This window comes from Saccopteryx bilineata, chromosome 10 (assembly GCF_036850765.1).
Source record: "Saccopteryx bilineata isolate mSacBil1 chromosome 10, mSacBil1_pri_phased_curated, whole genome shotgun sequence".
NCBI lineage: Eukaryota > Metazoa > Chordata > Mammalia > Chiroptera > Emballonuridae > Saccopteryx > Saccopteryx bilineata.
In genome coordinates, this window is record NC_089499.1 from 35,196,337 (window position 1) to 35,218,115 (window position 21,779).

Consider the following 21,779-nt stretch of genomic DNA (forward strand, 5'->3'; position numbering starts at 1 on the left):
TTTTTCATTAATATAGATAAGAATGAGTTATGCGTCTTAGAAAACTGAGGGATTATTCTTTGGAAACAGAGTTTAGAATTGAAGGGAACCTTAGAAACCATTCACTCCCATACCCTTATGTTAAAGATAATCAAATCTACATCCAGAGAAGTTAAGCTACTTTTCCAAGGTCAAATCCCTGGTAAATGAAAGCATCTGGCCATTATTTTCAACCCAGGCCGTATACTGCCTCTTGAGAAACAGGTTACAGCAAAAATATGAAACTATCTAGCAAATCAGACAGGCATGAAGCTATTTCAAGGGCATCAGCATTATTCTGTAAATTCTAGATGTAGCAAGTGGTGTATAATCCTCAAATTACCTAGAGTACCTTGTAAGGGTATATAAAAGACAGTCTAAACTAATATGGCAATAACTTGATGTACTAGAAAATAGCACAATTGACTTCCTAATGATTCAATGTTTTTAACCATTTAAAAAGATAATTTCTATTAAAGAACACATAAATTTTTCCTTTTAATAAATTAAAAAATAATACTATCAATAATAGAGATAGTAGTCAATACTCTAGAGCAGTGATCCCCAACCTTTTTTGGGCCACGGACCAGTTTAATGTCAGAAAATATTTTCACGGACCGGCCTTTAGGGTGGGACGGATAAATGTATCACGTGACCGAGACAAGTGTCAAGAGTGAGTCTTAGAGGGAACAGAGGAAATCTGGTTATTTTTAAAAAATAAAACATCGTTCAGACTTAAATATAAATAAAACGGAAATAATGTAAGTTATTTATTCTTTTTCTGCAGACGGGTACCAAATGGTCCACGAACTGGTACTGGTCCGCGGCCCGGGGGTTGGGGACCACTGCTCTAGAGCATTTATTATGTGCCAGGCCTAGAGCTAAGAGCTTTCTGTTTATTATCTCATTCAATCTTCACAACAGGGCTATGAAGTAGGTGCTACACTTATTCTCATGCTAAAGATGAGGCAACAGAGAGGCAAGAAAGCTGCCTAGGCCACAGCTACCGAGAAGAGGAGCCCACGTTTTTAGCCACTCCCTGGATTTCCCCCACTAGGCCCCAATTTTACTGACTTTGAGTAAAAACAAAAACAAAAAACTCACCTCTGCATAGTTAAAAGTGAGGCAATTATGGATGCCTACTATAAAAACAGTTTTAAAGCAAGAAAACAACAAAATATAACCCTAAAACACCACTCTCCAAATTCTAATCTTTATCTTTAGTCATTCAATTTAACTGATTTAAGAGGGCTTTTTTTTTTCAACAGGAACTGTTGCCCTCTATGGTTTAATCACTCATTTTGAAAATTGTTTCACTAATGTGCTTAAAAATCTACTGCTTTGAATAACTAGTAAATAAAGTAACTTAGTAAAAATGAAGTAAAATTGAAAATGTGCAGGGCTGGACAGGAATCATATTCCAAAGGCAGCCCATACCTCCCCCCTCCACTGGTCGGAAGAAAAATGAACTAGAGAGAGGAAGCTTTCTGACAGTGTGCAGGGCTGGGCATGAGCCCAAAGAACTGTTACTCTCTTAAGGGCCCACCTGGCTTTTTAATCACCTTAAGACTGATGGGGGCCCTGGCCCATCTGCCCAGTGGACAGAGCACTGGCTCGGCGTATGGATGTCCCAGGTTCAATTCCCAGTCAGAGCGCACAAAAGCAGCGACCAACTGCTTCTTTCCTCCCTCTCCTACTTCTCTCTCTCTTCCCCTCCTGTGGCCAGTGGCTCGACTGGTTCAAGTGTTGGCCCCAGACAGGGTTGCCGGGTGGATCCCGGTTGGGGAGAATGTGGGAGTCTGTCTCATTATCACCCCTCCTCTCACTTAAAAAAAAAAAAAAAGAAAAAGAAAAAGACTAATGGACAATAATATTTCTGTACATATTCTGCTATCTTAATGAAAGAACCCAAACTAACCAAACATCAGTGTGTGCGCACAGGAGCTCTATCAGTCATCAAATTCCACTCACTCCTTCCATTTTTCCACCAGGGTAACATTATCAAGGTAAGCACCTATTTTGAGGCCAAAGGGCAATGAGTCCAAAGGACACTGATGAATTTAAAAAGATTATGCAAGAAATTGCTACTGTAAAGTAATAAAATAATGCTCAAAAATATATGGGTTGTCTTAATTAGCCAAGAGTTGTAAATAAGATTTTTAGATTATACAGCATTAAGAAAAAAAATCTTTTAAGCAGCTGAATGAGATTTTTTTTATTACAATCTGGGCTTCAAGTTTTAAACAAACAAATAAATAAATCCCAGACAACCAGAAGAAAAGTTACTTCAGGTATGCCAATGTCATGAATTCAAAGCTCCAGAGGAACAGGAAAGTGCCTCATTGCTATGGATGTGATTCATTACAGTCTGTGTTCTTCAAGTCCTTTGACACAGAGACCCAATATTTTCCCCTAAACAATGCAGAATGCAGTTTTACAGTTTTCTTTTTGTTTACTGTTTCACTCTTTCTTGATTTCTTTTTAAAAAAAATTAAAAAACCTTACAAATTATAATAAGCACCTCTAGCATTCAACACAAAACAATGGGCTAAACATTCTGTATTGATGATAGAATCAATAGTCATACCTCAATCTCACCCACTATTTACATATTATCCACAGCTGTTTCCTCCCCAATATTGAGAGAGACCAAGAAAAGAAAGAAAATATTAGACCCCAAACCATCATCTATTAGAAATTACACTGGAGCCCTGGCTGGGTAGCTCAGTTGGTTAGAGCATCTTCCCCATACACCAAGGTTGCAGCTTCAATCTCTGGTCAGGGCAAGTACAAGAATCAACCCATGAATACATAAATAAGTGGAACAACAAATTGATTTCTTTATACCTTCTTCTCTCTAAAAAAATCAATCAAAAAAAGTTACACTAGAATCTAATCACCATTACAGAATAAGAATATAAGCTTTAAAAGGGCACTAAGGTAGTAGGGTGGTGCTCGTGGTGGTATGGAAAACACATCATTATACATGCTAGTCTTAAAGTTTTATTTTGAATGAATTTCATAAATCTGCCATATTTCAAATACTGGGCATTATTATCTGTTAATATCATAATAAAATTATGAAAAATTATTCTGTTAGAATGGTCCTATATATTATTAGATAAAAAAAAATCTTTCCCATGTAACCTAAATTGAACTTGTATTCTCAGACCCTTTAGATAAAAAATATATATATAAATATTTCTGGCCTGACCTGTGGTAGCACAGTGTATAAAGCATTGACCTGGAAAGCTGAGGTCACTGGTTTGAAACCCTGGGATTGTCCGGTCAAGGCACATATGGGAAGCAACTACAAGAGATGCTTCCAGCCCCTCCCCCTCTTCCTCTCTAAAATGAATAAAAAATATTTCTGGTATAAAAGTAAAAATTAAAATAAATTCTGGTAACAATATATTCACCTCACACTCCACAGTGACACAGGTAAATTTATATATTTATATGGAGAATTATACCCAAATTCAGAACAGATTCACACAATCTATCTTTCAATGTAAGCAGATTTCCTACACAATTATTAAAAGAAGAACATTTAAAAATTTTAAGTAAGACTTCAAGAACAGGCTGCTACTGTTGGTCACTGGCCCCTTTAAAAAGAAAATGTCTGCAAGCAGTTTCATTCTTGAAGTTAGATGGGTCACAGTACCACTATTTTCAATGAGCAAGTATTTTTTTGTTTTAAATTTTCTCAGTTATTTCTAAAGAGTGTTTAATACAGCAATTAAAATTGAAAGTAAAAAGGACTTGAAATACTCAAAATATCAGTGTGAATTTTACAATTAAATATAACTATTACAACATGAGAAAAATGAAGAATTCAATTAGAGATTAATTTGAGGTTTTTCTCTTTTCTAGTGGGAAGGAGATAATGAAGCCAATGACTCAAGAGATCAATTTCCCATTTCATACTAACTGAAATGTGAGTAATAAGCAGGCCAGGTTTTTATCAACAATGTTTTCTGGAACTGGATTCACTACATTTGTTTTCTTTAAAGCAGATGTACAGGTCACACTGGAGCAGCGTTAAGGAAAGGAAGTCCTAGGATTCTGTGCTAAGAAGTGGGAAGGAGAGGTGGTTCCAGGGGTGAGCTCTTGACTACTGTCCAGTCCACTGGTTTGCAAAGTGTGGTTCCTGGCCTAGTGGCACCCACATAACCTGGGCACTTGCTAGAAATGCAGCTTTGTAGGTACTGCCCAGCTCCACTGGATCAGAAGAGGGGTGTGTCCTGTCATCTGTAATCTGTGTGTAGCAAGCCCTCCTGGAGATTCTGGGCCCACTCAAGTGTGGGAACCAACGCTCCCGTCTGTAAATCCAGGTCCTTCACCAGCTGACTTGACCATGTTGCTGCACAACTCTTTTCTCCAGTTTTTCAACTGTAACAGGGTTAGTAATCAAGAAGATGGAGCCCAGAAGTTTCAAAATTTATATATATATTTTTTTTCTTTTTTTTTTTTTTCCTTCAAAATGTTTAAATGGGCTCTGGAAACAGAGGACAATGTAGTTAATTTCTGGCAGTAGTAAGCCACAGTACAGGAGTGAGGACTTAAGAGTCTACTCCCAAAAGATGGTTCCATTTGTAGTCAACAGGAAAAAGAAACCCATTTTCATTGGCTCTGTTGGCCTTAAACTCTAGGCAGGGGAAACTGTCCAAAAATGAGAACCATCAGGGACAGGAGACAGAACTGTAAAAGGAAAAATAAAAGCAAGCCCATGCACACACCGCTAAACCCACACTCCCACCCACCGCACAACCCAGAGCGGTGAGCGGCAAAGAGAAGAGGCTGCAGCACCTGGGACTGGAAGCAGCTGAGGATCCACTGCTGCGCCCAGAGGGAGTTCAAAACAGCTGCACCCAGAAGGACAGAGTCCTACAAACTCACAAGCACCTACATGCATCTTGAGGCTTTAATAACATGCCAGCTACAAGGCTCTAGGTCTTTAGAAGCACTTAGTGAAAGGATGATAAATCCCCTGATCTCAGGCAGTGCACACACATAGAGGAGTGCACACCAGAGCCCTCCTCCCACTGGTTATACAGTGAGAGTACAGAACACCACACCGCAGCCCACACACGTGCGAGGACCTTCTCAAATGAAGGCCCTCCCTTCTCCAGAGTTCAGTGTCAACTGCTTTAACCCCCAGGGCTAGTTATCCTCCCAGCTTCTAGTCTTGAGGCTGATAAATGGTTTTATACAATCTTGTTTTCTGGGCATATGATCTTAAAACAAAACAAAACAAAACCAACATACGTGCTTCCCCTTTCACTTTATAGAACGCTGATGTTTTAAAAATAACTTTTAAGAAGCCAAGGAGCCTGACCAGGAGGTGGTGCAGTGGATAAAGCGTTGGACTGAGATGTCGAGGACCCAGGTTTGAGACCCCGAGGTCGCCAACTTGAGCGTGGGCTCATCTGGTTTGAGCAAAGCTCACCAGCTTGGATCCAAGGTCGCTGGCTCCAGCAAGGGGTTACTCAGTCTGCTGAAGGCCCATGGTCAAGGTTCATATGAGAAAGCAATCAATGAACAACTAAGGTGTCGCAACGCGCAACAAAAAACTAACGATTGATGCTTCTCATCTCTCCGTTCCTGTCTGTCCCTGTCTATCCCTCTCTCTGACTCTGTCTCTGTAAAAAGAAAAAAAAAATTAAAAAAAAAAAAGCAGAAAAGAAGCCAAAGAAACCCAACAGCAGCATCTGAAATTAAAGCATTTACTGAGCACAGGCATTTGAAAAGCTAGGCTAATCCAAGCTAGTCACAACCCTGTCATAAGGCATCAGCTAACAAAGGCCCCTGACTTCACAGGGCTTCTCAGAATATCCCACATGGCCTATAAAATATGCAATGGAATTGTGTTTAAATTAACAGATTTAAAAAAGATTACAGAATTACTCTAAGGTATTTTATATGTAATAATTAACTCAGAAATGAAAAAAAGTAAAATAATCTAATTCAGAACACTGCTAACTAACCAAACCAAAGCTTTATAGCAGGGGTCCCCAAACTATGCATGCGGCCCCCTGAGGCCATTTATCCGGCCCCCGCCGCACTTCCGGAAGGGGCACCTCTTTCATTGGTGGTCAGTGAAAGGAGCATAGATCCCATTGAAATACTGGTCAGTTTGTTGATTTAAATTTACTTGTTCTTTATTTTAAATATTGTATTTGTTCCCGTTTTGTTTTTTTACTTTAAAATATGATATGTGCAGTGTGCACAGGGATTTGTTCATAGTTTTTTTTTATAGTCTTCCCCTCCAACGGTCTGAGGGACAGTGAACTGGCCTCCGGTGTAAAAAGTTTGGGGACCCCTGCTTTATAGCTTCAAAATTTTGGATTCTTGACAAGAGAAGGCAGAAAACAAAGTTACCAAGCAACCAGTAATCTCAGAGACCCCAGTAAACATATAGAAATAAGTTCACAACAATCAAAAAGCAGGGAAAATAGGGAGCAGTTCATAATCTCTCTAAAAAGAGGCTGCACTCTACGGCCAGCCTATCTCATTCCATTTCTACATAGCTCATCAAGGGTAAAGGCACCTATCAGCTGTATGCAATGGCCCACATTTGAAGGCAGGCAGTAATAGTGTGGAAATGAAGGTATATCTGACTGCGTTGAGGGAACTGATGCTGACACTCATGTGATTTCCTCTGATAAAAGCTGCTCTGCCTCGGTCACATGACCTTAACACCATCTCAGCGCACCCGTGGGACACTTGCTCATTTCCAGAGGGCTTCTAGTCAGAATATTCGTGGAACACAGGCTGCAGACTTGGTCAAATGACAAAAAGAAAACTGGGGCACATAAAGAAGTAATATTATCACCTATATGAGTAGAATAAGAAAAAGGAACGGACAGGAGCTGCTATTTAGAGTTTAGTTTAAGCCTCCGTCATGTAGACTCTAATAACCTATACTGAACAATTTCTACATAAACACATACATACTGGTGCTCAATTACTTCATTCATAGTGAGGTAACCTCAACTAATTTTTGAAAAATTACTTCTGTAAAATCTAAATGTTTCCTGGAGATCATTCAGCTAGTACTGAACTTACCTTAAGCCATTTTATAGATGGTAAAATATGAAAAAACTACAGTGCCAAAAATACCACTGCTCAGTCTAAAATATGACTCAAAGTCAGCGTTGCTGTTAGAATGACAATTCAGTGTTGATTTGTACCAAATTAAACCGTTGTTTAACTACATAAAAAATGTGCTTTTACAGAAGAAGTTCCACTTATCTAGTACTGAGACATAATGTCACGCTACTTAAGAGGCTTAAGGTGTAATACTATTTCTTCTTCCTGATTCTAACAGGCTTTTAACCCAGTTACAAAAATGTTTTTCAGTTAAGTAAGAGGAACCTTAAGCACAACTATTACTATCACAAATGGCATAAAATGTTTCCAATTGAACTAGTTCCTAGAATTAGAAAGAACCGTCAATTACTAGACTATACAATAATCTCAAAAGAACTCCATAGCACTGTTCATATATATATTTCACCATCAAACTGTATATAGCCTTTGACATTCAAAACAGAAGAACCCAAATAATATGACCTTTCTCTTAGTCCCATCTCAAGAAGCATACATCTCAGTTTACAAGCTATAACCTGATATGAACTCTTCACATACAACTAATTCAATGAAATTTAAAAACCAGTACAATCAGTAATATTAAAGATGAGAAGTATGAATGGAAATAATGGTTATTTATCCTTTATTCACTAATTTGAAAAACTGTACTTCTTCCACTTGCTCTGTTATTTTTACTATAAGAGGAAAACAAAAGGAAAAGAGAATCCATTACGAGGACCTACGTTTTGGCTGTGACGTCCACGTACTGTCCCGGGCGGAAGTGAGCAGCATAAAGAGGAGTGCCTTTATGAAAAGAAAAAGTCAATATGAAGTTTGTCCAGAAATAACTTCATAAGCATAAACTAATCCAGGAAGCCTTCTACATAACAGATTTCAAAAATGGTAGATTTTCCTCTGCATTTATAATTAATGCAGAACCACCAACTATAAGATAATAAAATTACTCCACAAACATGCTTTACTTGACTACATAGGCTAATTAACAATCTGCCCTAGGATGAGGGACATGGTGCTGGAGACCACGGCCGGCTGGCGGTGTGCCTTCACAGCAGTCACCGTGGTGCTGCCTGAAACGGGCACGTCCTGTGACAACCAGTGTTTCCTGCTGCTACATACATAAGCTGAATGAGTCTTGGTCATTTTGGTAACAATATAATAAGATAAGGTATATTTCCTATTTCATATTAAGAAAAATAAAAAGAATGACCAAAACGTTGGGGTTAGGTCAAATCACATTTTACCCTTTGGGTATAAGTTACCCCCCCAAAATATCTGAATTATTTGAACACAGGTCCATCATTCTCTGGGTAATAACTGTGGTATGTATAATGTATAATATACCCATAAAGCCCATACATATGAGATTTTTGGTAGACTGGTCAGTATTCCAATAAAATAGTTATTCTAGTATGTGCCCAGATATCTGGAATAGCAAAAAAAAACTATAGATACACCTAATTTAATATATACTAACATTTCCAAAAGTAGTTGTATGTAAATAGAACTTACTTTAAATGCACTTGGGAAATGTGCTATTTAATGGAATCTTATAGCTCAAAGCCCTATAAAATACTGTATTTATATAAATTTGGAATTAACACTTATGAGAACTATTTAACTTGGCAATTAATCTCTAAACATTTATAAGGCACTTACAATATGTAAAGCTAGAAATACAAAAGTCTAAGGCATGGCTCCTGACCTCAAGAATTTATTATCGAGGTAAAGAATCAACATTACATCATCAAATAAGAGGCCACGAAAGATATTTTCCCAAAGAGGACATACAGATGCCCAATAGACTTATGAAAAGATGCTCAGTATCACTAATCATCAGGGAAATATAAATCAAAACCAAAATAAGAGACCAACTCACATCAGTCAGAATGGCCATTATCAAAAAGTCAATAAATAACAAGTGTTGACAAGGATGTAGAGCAGGGGTCCCCAAACTTTTTACACAGGGAGCCAGTTCACTGTCCCTCAGACCATTGGAGGGCCGGACTATAAAAACAACTATGAACAAATCCCTATGCACACTGCACATATCTTATTTTAAAGTAAAAAAAACAAAACGGGAACAAATACAATATTTAAAATAAAGAACAAGTAAATTTAAATCAACAAACTGACCAGTATTTAAATGGGAACTATGCTCCTCTCACTGACCATCAATGAAAGAGGTGCCCCTTCCAGAACTGTGGCGGGGCTGGATAAATGGCCTCAGGGGGCCACATGTGGCCTGCGGGCCGTAGTTTGGGGACCCCTGATGTAGAGAAAAGGGAAAACTGTGCAGCCATTGAGAAAAAGAGTATGAGATTCCTCAAAAAACTACAATATACTACCAAATGACCCAGCAATTCCACTCCTGGGTATTTATAAACAAACAAACAAACAAACAAAAAGCACTAATTCAAAAACATGTATGCACCCCTATGTTCATTGCATCATTATTCACAATAGCTAAGACAAGATATGCAAGTAGCCCAGCTGTCTGTGATAGATGAGATAGATGGATAAAGAAGATGTGGTATATATACACAATGGAATATTACGCAGCAATAAAAGAATGAAATTTTGCCATTTGTGACAACATGGACACACAGACGGATAAAGAGGGTATTATGCTAAGTGAAATAAGTCAGTCAAAGAAAGACAAATACCATATGGTTTCATTTACATTTGGGATCTATAAAAGAAAAAAATGAACAAACAAAACATAAGAAAAACAGACTCACAAAAACAGAGACCAAAGAGATGGTTATGAGTAAGGAGGGGATGGGAGATAGGTGAAAAAGGTGAAGGGAAATACAGTCAATAACATCGTGGTAAGTTTGCACAGTAACATAATATTACTAGAATTAGTGGGGCGATCACACTGTAAGGTATAAAAATGTTCAATCACTATACTGTACACCTGAAATTAATATAACTAATATAATAGTGTATCACAAGCATATTTAATAATTTTGATTAATTTTAAAAAGCTGGAACCAATGCAGTAGAGAATATAATGGGAAAATAATTTGGTTCACTTGTTTAAAAGAGGGAGTAGAGTAGAATTCCAGATAGCAGTAACCTTTAAGGAAGTGCGTAACCTGGATTTGTATGGGCAGAGAAAAACCTTGAATTAAGGAAAAATAGGGGAATTTGTGACGGCACGGATGGACCTAGGGAGTATTATGGTATAAGAGAAATAAGTCAGACAGAGATAGACAAATACCAAATGATTTCAGTTACATGTGGAATCTAAAAACTAACTGAATGAACAAAAAATAGAAACAGACTCATAGTTGCAGAGAGCAGACCGACAGCTGCCAGAGGGGAGGAGGGCTGGGGGCTGGGTGAGAAAGGAGAAGGGATTAAGAACTGACAGTCAACAAAGTCATGAGGATGTCAAGTACAGCAGAGAGAATATAGTATATAGTCAATGATACTGTAATAACCATGTATGGTGCCAGGTGGGACTTGAAATATCCGGGGAGCACTTTGCAAACTGTCTAACCATTGTGCTGTACATCTAAAACTAATATAAAATGATATTGAATGTAAAGTGTAATTAAAAAATAAAATTAAAAAGAAGAAAAAAATGGGGAGATTAAAAAATTACTGAATTTCAGCCCTGGCCAGTTGGCTCAGTGGTAGAGTGTTGGCCTGGTGTGCAGGAGTCCCGGGTTCGATTCCCGGCCAGGGCACATAGGAGAAGTGCCCATCTGCTTCTCCACCCCTCCCCTTCTCCTTCCTCTCTGTCTCTCTCTTCCCCTCCCGCAGCCAAGGCTTCATTGGAGCAGCGATTGCCCGGGTGCTGAGGATGGCTCTGTGGCCTCTGCCTCAGGCGCTAGAATGGCTCTGATTGCGGCAGAGTGACGCCCCAGATGGGCAGAGCATCGCCCCCTGGTGGGCGTAACGGGTGGATCCCGGTTGGGTGCATGCGGGAGTCTGTCTGACTGCCTCCCCGTTTCCAACTTCAGAGAAATACACACACACACAAAAAAAGAAATTACTGAATTTCTATGAGGTTAATTGACCTGAACTACCGATATTTGACTATTTTTCACCCTTTAAGAATAACAATTTCACATTGTCTGAGCTATAGTAAAAGTTAATGTGGACTTAATTTCTATACTTAGTTTAATTCCATTTAATTGCAAAACTTGCACTTCAAAAAATACCTTTTAATTCTAACTTATACTGAAGCTGACCCTCTGTCACTCCAATTATTATGGTCTATTACAATGGTATTTTACTTCAAAAAATTCAGTTTAGATATTAAAATACCAAGTCTTAAAACATCCTTCTACTGTCAACTTGTAAGAACTCAAGTTCAAGAGATTGGAAAACTCATCTGAAGTTTAAAGACATCAAATGCTGTAAATCACATGAACAAATATAATCACATTGCCAAGTCTCACTTTTTGCACATTCCATGGATTATATAAAATACTTTGAGATTTTTTTTTTAATTTTTATTTATTTATTCATTTTACAGAGGAGAGGGAGGATAGAGAGAGAGAGAGGAGAGACAGAGAGAGAGAGAAGAGGGGGAGGAACTGGAAGCATCAACTCTCATATGTGCCTTGACCAGGCAAGCCCAGGGTTTTGAACCGGCCACCTCAGCATTTCCAGGTCGACGCTTTATCCACTGCGCCACCACAGGTCAGGCGATACTTTGAGATTTTTAAGTAATAATCTTTATATCAAAGTGCTATGGTTAGTCACTGTCCAATTTTAGGCTATATTTTTTCAAATTATTCTATCTCAGCGAGTGTAGCTATTCCCTGCTAAATGGCCTACAAGCAGTAAACTTCACATTTTAAAAGTTGATGCATCTATTTTGAGAGGCTTTTCCAAATGTGAAACTCTCTGTACATTAAAAACAAAAGTATTCTTCCCTTTTTCATGGAAAAAACAGCGAGTTCTCTACAGTTCTCACTGAAAAGAGAAAGACTTGTTTGTCCCTACTTGTTTATATTAAACAATAAATGCTGAGACTTTGTTCCATGCACAGTTTCACTGAAAGGGCTGACATGAAATAAGTCACACATTTGGGTATGTTCCCCCTCCCTCCTCTTCCCAGCCTCAGATTACCTGGCTTAATTATAGCATTCTCTGTTACGCGAAAGACTTTAGTTTTCTGTTTTGGTGGTAATCCAAGTTCTCGGTAAAATTCCAATACAGCGGGGGATTTCTAGAGAAAAAGCAGCACACACATTAAATACTAAAGGTGGGGTTTAGTGCAGAGATCTAAACCAAGTTATACACACCAGAAGACAAGTCAAAGAGCACTCTGGTCCCAATGAAGAAAGAACACTCCATCCCCTTACTGAAGGGAGGTGAGATCTGCATCTATAATCCATTACATGTAGGATTCAACCATGTGCCCAGTGTAGCTCACATACAGAACATGGGGAAAGACCTTTGTTCTGTAGGAAAATAAACAGAATTCTGTTCATACCTGAACTTTCACCAGAGATTCTATATACCAACAATCCCAATTCTGAGAAATTCCACTCTGTCTACTCTGCACTTGTTCCCAAGTAGCTAGAAGAAAACATGGTAGGTGACATTCAAATGTATGACCACATACTAAAGTGAATCTCAATGTGGCCTGGCCAACCTACATTTCCCTCCTCCTGGTCAAGTCCTTCTCACACTCTCCAAGTCAACCATGTCACATCCCCTTTTAAAACCTCCAGCAGTGCCCTGGCTGGAATATCGTCCTGATACATCAAGGCTCTGGGTTCAACTACTGCTCAGAGCACCAAAAGACAAAGAAAGAAATCCTCCAGTACTATTCCCTTCTCCTCTCCCCTTTGGACTGATTATGTTGCTTCTTATTTCATTAAAAAAATACACAAGAGTCAAGAGCACTTCCCACACTCTTAAACCTACTCCATCTTACTACACTGTCCTCCCATCACACTCCAGGTTGCCCAGACGCACACAGGGAGCTCTTAGAAAATGCCAATGCCCAGGGCGCTCAGCATGAACAGTGTAACTTCCCTGGTCTAGTGTGGCATCCAGGCATCAGCATTTTTTTTAAAGCACTCGTATGATTTTGATGTAAAAAGGGATGGAAATCACAATGATAGGTGAGCTGTCCATGCTCTTATTAAAAGCTTAATCCTTCACTGTGTACTCAGTCCTAACCCCTCTCATCTATTCAATGGCTTTACTACTGAAATTGTCCCCATCATCTTCTGAATCACTAATGTCCCCCTTTCTACTGAAACTTTCCTATTAGTCTACAAAGATGTCACAATAACCTAATGTTAAAACAAAACTTTTCCTTATTCAGTCTCCTTTAGCTAATCTGTCTGTTCCCCTTACAATAATATGTACTCCCCAAAAGACTTGCTGGGTTTATCTTCTCTCCCTCCATGCTCTCAAAGCAACTTTAATTAGATGCTTTCAGACCCTAATACTCAATGGAAAGTGTTTGTCAAGATCACCAATGTCTCCATGGGGGCAAATACATGGGTCAATACTCATTTTATTGGCCCTCTCAGCAACTCCTGGCAAGGTGACTCCTCTCTCCTTAAGACGCTCACTTGGCTTACAGTCACTACTCTCTTGGTTCCTTCATATGCTATGACCCCATATTTATAACTTCAATCCCAAATTCTACTCTGAACTACAAATTCCTATGTCCAACTGCCAACTCAGCATCTCATGTTGATATCACACAGTAACTTAAGTTTAACTGGTCTAAAATTGAACTCGATTTCCCCCTTACCCCCAAGTCTGTTTTCCTCATCGTCCAAATCTCAATAAATGGCAACTCCATACTTCTGTTGTTGGACCAGAAATCTCATGGTCTTTTGACTTTTTTCTTTCTCACATCCCATGTCCCATCCATTAGCAATTCCTGTAGACTTTATTTAAAAATACATTGGCCCTGACCGGTTGGCTCAGTGGTAGAGCGTCGGCCTGGCGTGCAGAAGTCCTGGGTTCGATTCCCGGCCAGGGCACACAGGAGAAGTGCCCATCTGCTTCTTCACCCCTCCCCCCTCTTTCTTCTCTGTCTCTTTCTTCCCCTCCCGCAGCCAAGGCTCCATTGGAGCAAAGTTGGCCCAGGCGCTGAGGATGGCTCTGTGGCCTCTGCCTCAGGCGCTAGAATGGCTCTGGTTGCAACAGAGCGACACCCCAGATGGGCAGATTATCGCCCCCTGGTGGGCGTGCTGGGTGGATCCCGGTCGGGTGCATGCGGGAGTCTGACTGCCTCCCCTTTCCAACTTCAGAAAAATACAAAAAAAAAAAAAAAATACATTAACCACTTCTCACTCCCACTCTACCCAACCATCTTTCCCTTGGATTATTTCAATAGACTCCAAATTAATCTCCAAAATTCCACACTCCTGACCCCTCATCTGTTCCTCATTCTGGCATGTTCCTTTCAGAACTGAAGCTATTTCATGTCTCTACAATGGTTTCCATCTTATGTAGAATCAAGTCCTAAGTCCTTACCACGATTGACAAGGTTCTATACAATACGGCCTCATCTGCTGCTCTTCCTGTAGCTCACCTGCTAGTGCAAGGACACATTAAACAACGGTCTTGGGTCCTTTGTGTATACTGTACCCTTGAAGCATCAACTCCCATCTGTGCCTTGATGAGGCAAGCCCAGGGTTTTGACCAGGTGACCTCTGTGTTCCAGGTTGCGTCATCCACTGTGCCACCACAAGTCAGGCCCAGGTCTCCATTAAAACACCAACTTACCTTTCCTGATCAGTCTATCTAAAATAGCACCACGGGGCCCTGGCTGAGTTGCTCAGTGGATAAAGTGTTGACCAGGCGCACAAAAGGTCCTGGGTTCAACCTACCGTCAGGGCATGTACATGAAGCAATCGAGTACAAAACTAAATGGAACAACTAAGTGAAACAATGCGCTGATGCTTCTCTCTCTCCCTTCCTTAAATCAATGAAAAATTAAAAAAAATAATAAATAGCACCATTTTCTGTCACTCACAATCCATCCAGCCTCTTCATTAGTCTTCAACGTACTTCTCTCCATTTGTCATGATGCAGTTTTAGTTTACCTTCTTTGTAATAGTCTCCCTGTACCATTCTAATCCCACCAAAATACGAGCTTCTTGAGAGCAGAGACTTTTTAGTTGCTGCTTATGTCTGCAGCTCCTGGTAGGTCCTGCTATCAGTCCCTACATCCCTTAACTTTTCTTTTTCTATTTTAAATATCCCAGAATAGAAAACTTTATGAACATCCTACTTTCTTACCACAACATCCTGAGTTTTTTTTTTAATTAAAACTCTTAATATAGATTGCTATAAGACTTACCAAAAAAGTTGTATCACTTTATATTTTCTGATGGAAAGAGTGTCTCTTTCATGAGAATGTAGCCAACACAAGTATATCTATCTTCCTGCTTTTCTCTCTCCCTCAATTTCCCCTCTAATCACACACGAAGCACCAGGAGGCCCCCAATGAGCCATGGTATTCTATGTATGCTTACCTGTGTCTGCCTACGCCAGTCTCACGTCCTGCAATCTCTCCCCCAACCCTGAACCTCCAAAGCTCATTACAAATCTGTTAAATATACGTTTAGTCCCAGCTGAAGGGACACTTCTGTCCAGAACCCTCCTTGGGCAGCCTGGCCAGAGCAGGCTGATCTTCCATCTGCGCCACCTCTAGACCTCGCACGCATCTCAATTACTGTCCACATGACCTTGTGTTTACTGAACTTACCTGTCTGTCTGCCTTCTGGTCTGTGAGCCCCTGAGAGTAGGGGCTGTTTAGTCACCTGTGTCTGTCACTTCAGAGCTAATGACAGTTAGCAGGGCAGATCCTGCAAAGTGAGCTATGTGAAAGGTGAGAAGATGTGGAAGACAGAGGACAGACATCCATCTGGGTGTGAGTCCTGCTTTGTCTCTCAGACACCCCACTTTTCATTCTGAACTGCTGTTGAATCAGTTCTTGGCACACAACATCACCATGCTTGTGGCCTGACAGTGTGTGGCCTCTATCTTCAATTCTATTTATTAAAAACTTATAGGCCTAGAACAAACATGACAACTTACTCTGAAGATGAACAAATCTGTAAGAAACTAAGCTAGTATAAAATCAAACAATAGTAATTTGTAACAATAACAAAAACAAAAAAACAAGAATAGCAGCAACTGAAAAACCTTACCCACCTCAAGATGACGCCGATGCTGTACTGAAACAAAGCACCCCCCCCAATACAATACAATGGAGTATATGCACAGCCAGACTTACTTGATTACACAGCATACTTTAGGTACTTGCTAAAAAATGTGAACTGTTAGTGGCCCTTTATATAACTTATTGAGGAGGTTGACTTGTGTGGACATGAAAATGGGTGGGATTGGCCTGGAAGCATAGAACTTTAATTTCTAGATCAGTCCACAGGTGGAAATCCCCCTGCGGCCCACAGGTGGACCGGGCCACACATGCTGAGCAGCTCTGCTTCAATGTCCGTGAAGACTGTTCTGTGTCTCCCAGAGTTCCCTCGAGAAGATCTGCTTTTCTCCAAGAGCGCGGGAACACGCACTCACCACAGTCCCTCTTTGGGCTTCCACTCCCACTTGCTGAGGTCTAAAAGACTAACATTCAGCACCTCTTACGGAGGTTTTGCAACTTTAATCATACTCAGTTGTTCCTAAATAAAAGCAACACAAAAGTTTTCATTTAAAAATGTGGCTCCTTGATATTATTTTCCTGACGAATCAGTCAAGATATATCAAATTTTAAGACTTCAACTTTATTTTTAACATTCACATATTCTACTTGGTGACTCAAAAATCATAGTATTTTATTAATATCAGTTTTTAAGTACACCAAGGAGGCTTCTGAGAAAAATCCGTAACTTTTTTAGTAATACAAAATGGAAAAGATTACCATCTTGACCTAAATAACTATAGACTGCAACATAAAAAGAAAAAATGTAATATGTACTTCTTGATTATCTTCCAATTTTGCTAAAATGAAGTGTTTCCATTTCTTTCTTTTAAGATAAAAATATAAAACTGTACTGCTCACAAAAATTAGGGGATATTTCAAAATGAATATAAAGCTATAAAATATCCTCTAATTTTTATGAGCAGTATAGTTAGACATCAGTCATGAGAAAAATCAAATGCTCAAGTTGAGTTGAAACCAGCAGCAGTGTAACAAAGGTATTTTTTTAAACTTCCAAATAAATAATTTCAAAGGCAATTTAAAAGACTGACAGCAATGTCACACTTGAATAATCCCATATATGAGAATGCATTTTCTCTCCCTCTTCAAAGTTTTCTGTAATTATCCTCCTCACAATGAAAATGCTTCCCTGCTCCTAAGATGAATCGATTTAATCAACTTTTAAGGCTATTTAACTTCCTTATTCAAAAATACTATGTATCACATCAGTTTTTATTTAGAACAAGGTACAAAAATAGCAAAAGCAAAGTGACTCCCAATTTCTTGGAGGCATAAATGTTTTACAGACTAGAAAAAATAACAGTTTTAGTCCTATTATAAACAAAACTGATTTCATCAATTTATTTTAGAATGCTTAACTATTTGATGCTTTATATTCATAGGTCTTTCTCTCTTTAAAAACCCTTTATAATCAATCTACTTTCAGTTTCCATAAGGGTTACAATATGCAAGAGCAATTTTGCATATTTCAGTTTAAAAATTGTTTTTACCGTCTGAATCAAATACTACTTTTTTTTAGTGAGACACACACAGACAGACTGACAGGAAGGGTGAGACGGTAGTCGCGGCACTTGCAGTTCTTCACTGATTGCTTCTCACATGTGCCTTGACTAGAGGGGCTTCGGCCAAGCCAGTGACCCCTTGCTCAAGCCAGTGACCATGGGTTCAAGCCAGTGACCATGGGATATGTTTATAATCCCACACTCAAGCTGCTGGGCCCACATTCAGGCTAGATGAGCCCACATTCAAGCTGGTGACCCCAGGATTTCAAACCAGGTATCTCAGTGTCTCAGGTCAATGCTTTATCCACTGCACCACCATCAGTAAGGCTCAAAATGCTTTTCTTATAAAGAATCCTAAAACTCCATTTTCATACACCATTCTGAAGAAAGGTCATTCAGAGACAAAGCTTTTCCTTAACATAGTAATACATGTCCTCTGGACCTGGAGAATTTGTATCTTAAAGAATAAGAAGGGCCTCTGTAGCACTTCCTATACTAGAGAAGTGAATAGTTTTAAAAGTTTATGTTGTGGGTTAAAATTGTTTCTGTACTATGTTAGTATTATATTAATTAAATTTTATTTATAAGACATCATCACTAAGTAAAACAATAAATTGAGCTGGCAAGTACTTTTTCTCCCTCTAGAACTTCTGTTTTTTCTTGAAAACTAAACTATTAGAGAATCAATGTGAGACTTAGATCTGGGAGAAAATTTAGGGTCATCAAGGCCAATCCCTTGTTTTCATGGGTAAGAAAATACATACATGTTCATAAAGATGGAGTGAAAGGGCAAACAGAAACCAGAATAGAACTCAGATCTCCTGACCCTATGTCCACTTGATTTACAAATATCAAAACCGTAACTTTGTGAATTTATAGTAATTGGTAATAAAAATAAAGATGATGCTGATAGCCAAAACAAAAACATGGCAATACAATCAATTAGAAAACAGTGGCATCCATTAAACCAGAGAATTATTCGCATGATTCACATGAAGGCTGGCATATATTTACAAAATTAAAAATTCAAACACTGACATTTAAAAAGAAGTTTCTAAAAATACTTCAATGTGTTTTTTAATTACTGTGGAATTACTTGAACCCTGAAATTACTAGCCAATAAACTATCAAGAATTAATAGGACAGATATTGCTACACAGCTTTCCTGGAAGATAAACTATACTACCATAATATAATATGCAAAATAGCTAACTTCTCTAATACTTAGGAGACAGGCCTAGATGGCCTATAATCCTATTAAACTATAGGACTCAGATGACTTCAACCACCGCCAATTTACTGATCAGTATATATAACTGTTTACAGCAGTAGTCCCCAACCTTTTTTGGGCCACGGACAGGTTTTAATGTCAGAAAATATTTTCACGGATCGGCCTTTAGGGTGGGATGAATAAATGCACAAAATAAAATTATGTGACCAGCATAAAAACTGTGGTATTTTAAAATATAATTGTCAAACTTATGAGACAAGCATCAAGAGTGAGTCTTAGACGGATGTAACAGAGGGAATCTGGTCATTTTTTAAAAATAAAACATCGTTCAGATTTAAATATAAATAAAACGGAAATAATGTAAGTTATTTATTCTTTCTCTGCGGACTGGTACCAGTCCGCGGCCCGGGGATTGGGGACCACTGGTTTACAGGACACCTCCACCTGGATTTTCTCTAAGCACTTCAAACATATCTTTCCTCCCGTTTCTCTTTCTGTGTCCCAATCCAGGTTACAGCATAAGCACTGACCTAGCTGCTTAGCTAGAAACTGCTCCATGCCTGAGTCCCCTAACCACACACTCGCACTCACCTGGTTTTTTAGATACCTCTGCTCTTTCCAAACCCATGCAACTGCCCTGGTTCAGAACTTTATCAACTCTCCCCTAGTGCTTAAACCAACTTCCCAAATGTCCTCTCTCCATCCAGATTCCTATCATTTATTTAACCAAGATAACAATTCGATCCCCTTACTACCCTGATTAAAGAATTCAAAAAGCTCCTTGGAGTCGACAGGATGAAGTTTGGACTCATTAACCCTCCATCCTGACCCTTCTACCTTCCCCACCCGCACACTAAGATCAAGGCACACCACCCTTCTCTTTCCAAGCACACACACTCTTCCACATGTCTCTGCTTCTACAGAAACCATGGCTTCTGGCATGCCTTTAACACATGCTACTTTCTGGTCTCCTTCCTGTGACCCCTCAGAGGATGTGTCCAACCAGAAGTGGCCACCCCTGTTCCGTGCTTGTTGCACTTATAATACTATACCGAGAGGGCTGATTCACTTGTCCATCTTCCCAATTAGCTTATGTGTCCCCAGATGGTGGGCATCAAGTCACAGTTACGAAAGTAAGGCTCTGCAGTCTGCTTGTCACTCTCTTACCAGCTAGTTGCCCTCAGAGGCTGTAAAGATTACTAACAAATGTAAAGGCTTCATGCTTACACACTCAGCATGTAATAAATGCTCAATAAAAGTTAACTATGACAAGGAAACAGGAGGCACATAATAAGTACACACTAGGTTTGAGAGTTGCATAGGATAGCTTGTATCCTGAGTTCCATCCATGTCCTGTTCATAAACAATTTAAAAATATTTACCTTAAAGATAATGTCTTACCAAACCTAAAGATGTTTCAGTATCCATTAGTGAAAACCATCACTATTTCTAGAAAGGTATCCTCTGCTTTTAGTCATCCAATAAAGGATACTGTGTAGATTTTTCCATCTTAAACTATAAACTCAGCATTCTATTAGTATTTGGGGGAAAAATGCTTCATTTGAAAAATTCTGATGTGGGTTTGTATACAACCTTTTCCCAAATACTGAAAGCTCCTTCTAATATATACAGAATTAACCCTCACGTGCTATTGGTGTCAATTGTTGAAATAGCTTAGAAAAAAGGGAACCTAAACACAAAACAATAACCAAAAAAGGTTATTACTGAAGAGTCTGCTACATGCCAGGCACATTTAAAAATCCTCATGTAATCTTTTTAGGTAAGCAGTACTTTTATCCCCATTTTACAGATGAACAAAGCCTGCAGCTTACTAAAGGTACTTGTGCTAGTCAGTGAGCAGAGGCTGGAACAAACTCAGTCTTTCGGACTCCTGGGCTCAGCAGTTCTACTACACTATCTCTCCCGAACCCACCGTTTACCTCACGGATAAATATACGTTTGTCGCAATGGAATATGCTCACAACTGAAAGAACTCTAAAACTTCTAAAATGTACTATCCTAGGAATGAAAACACATCCTTACCTGGAAGCGGGACACAGTTTTTCCTCCTACAGTGAGGGCTGCCCTTTTTCCATCATTGTTTTCCTTTGGAGTATATTTTAGGACATGACAGTCTTGTACCTAAAAACACAAACATAAAAAAACTAAGCCTGGGCCAAGACACAATTTAACACTACACACAAATCACAGAGACCCTAGGACATTTAGGAATTCCCTCAAGTTACTTATCACTCCTCTAACCAACCACAATCATAAAATATAGATAACCTTTGGAAAAAAATGTCAAATATAACATATAAAAAAGTGCATAGGACACAAACATATAACAAAATGAATATTTATAAATAAAATATACACATAACCACTACCCATGCCTCCGTTTCTTCCTAATCACACCCCCCACGCCTTTTTTCCTTTTTCAAATCTCACCCTGGTCAGCAAACTGCAGCTCACGAGCTACATGTGGCTCTTTGGCCCCTTGAGTGTGGCTCTTCCACAAAATACCACGTGCGGGCGCTACCTCGATAAGGAATGTACCTACCTATATAGTTTAAGTTTAAAAAATTTGGCTCTCAAAGGAAATTTTTATCGTTGTACTGTTGATATTTGGCTCTGTTGACTAATGAGAGCCAAATGAGAGTGGTTTGCCGACCACTGAGAGACTCTCAAAGCATGGTCCATGGACAAGCAGCATCAGCATCACCTGGGAACTTTG

At 39.2% G+C, this 21,779-nt stretch overlaps 1 protein-coding gene across 1 annotated transcript in view; it reads right to left on the reverse strand.

Moving 5' to 3' along the window:
- MRPL3 (mitochondrial ribosomal protein L3) overlaps positions 1–21,779 on the reverse strand; it is a 52,660-nt gene that overhangs the window by 19,337 nt on the left and 11,544 nt on the right. Inside the window, exons 4-6 of the mRNA XM_066244338.1 lie at positions 21,086–21,184; positions 12,220–12,319; positions 7,854–7,914 (exon numbers count right to left, since the gene is read on the reverse strand). Of these exons, the coding sequence (XP_066100435.1) occupies positions 7,854–7,914; positions 12,220–12,319; positions 21,086–21,184 (260 nt within the window). The remainder of the gene's footprint in view (positions 1–7,853; positions 7,915–12,219; positions 12,320–21,085; positions 21,185–21,779) is intronic.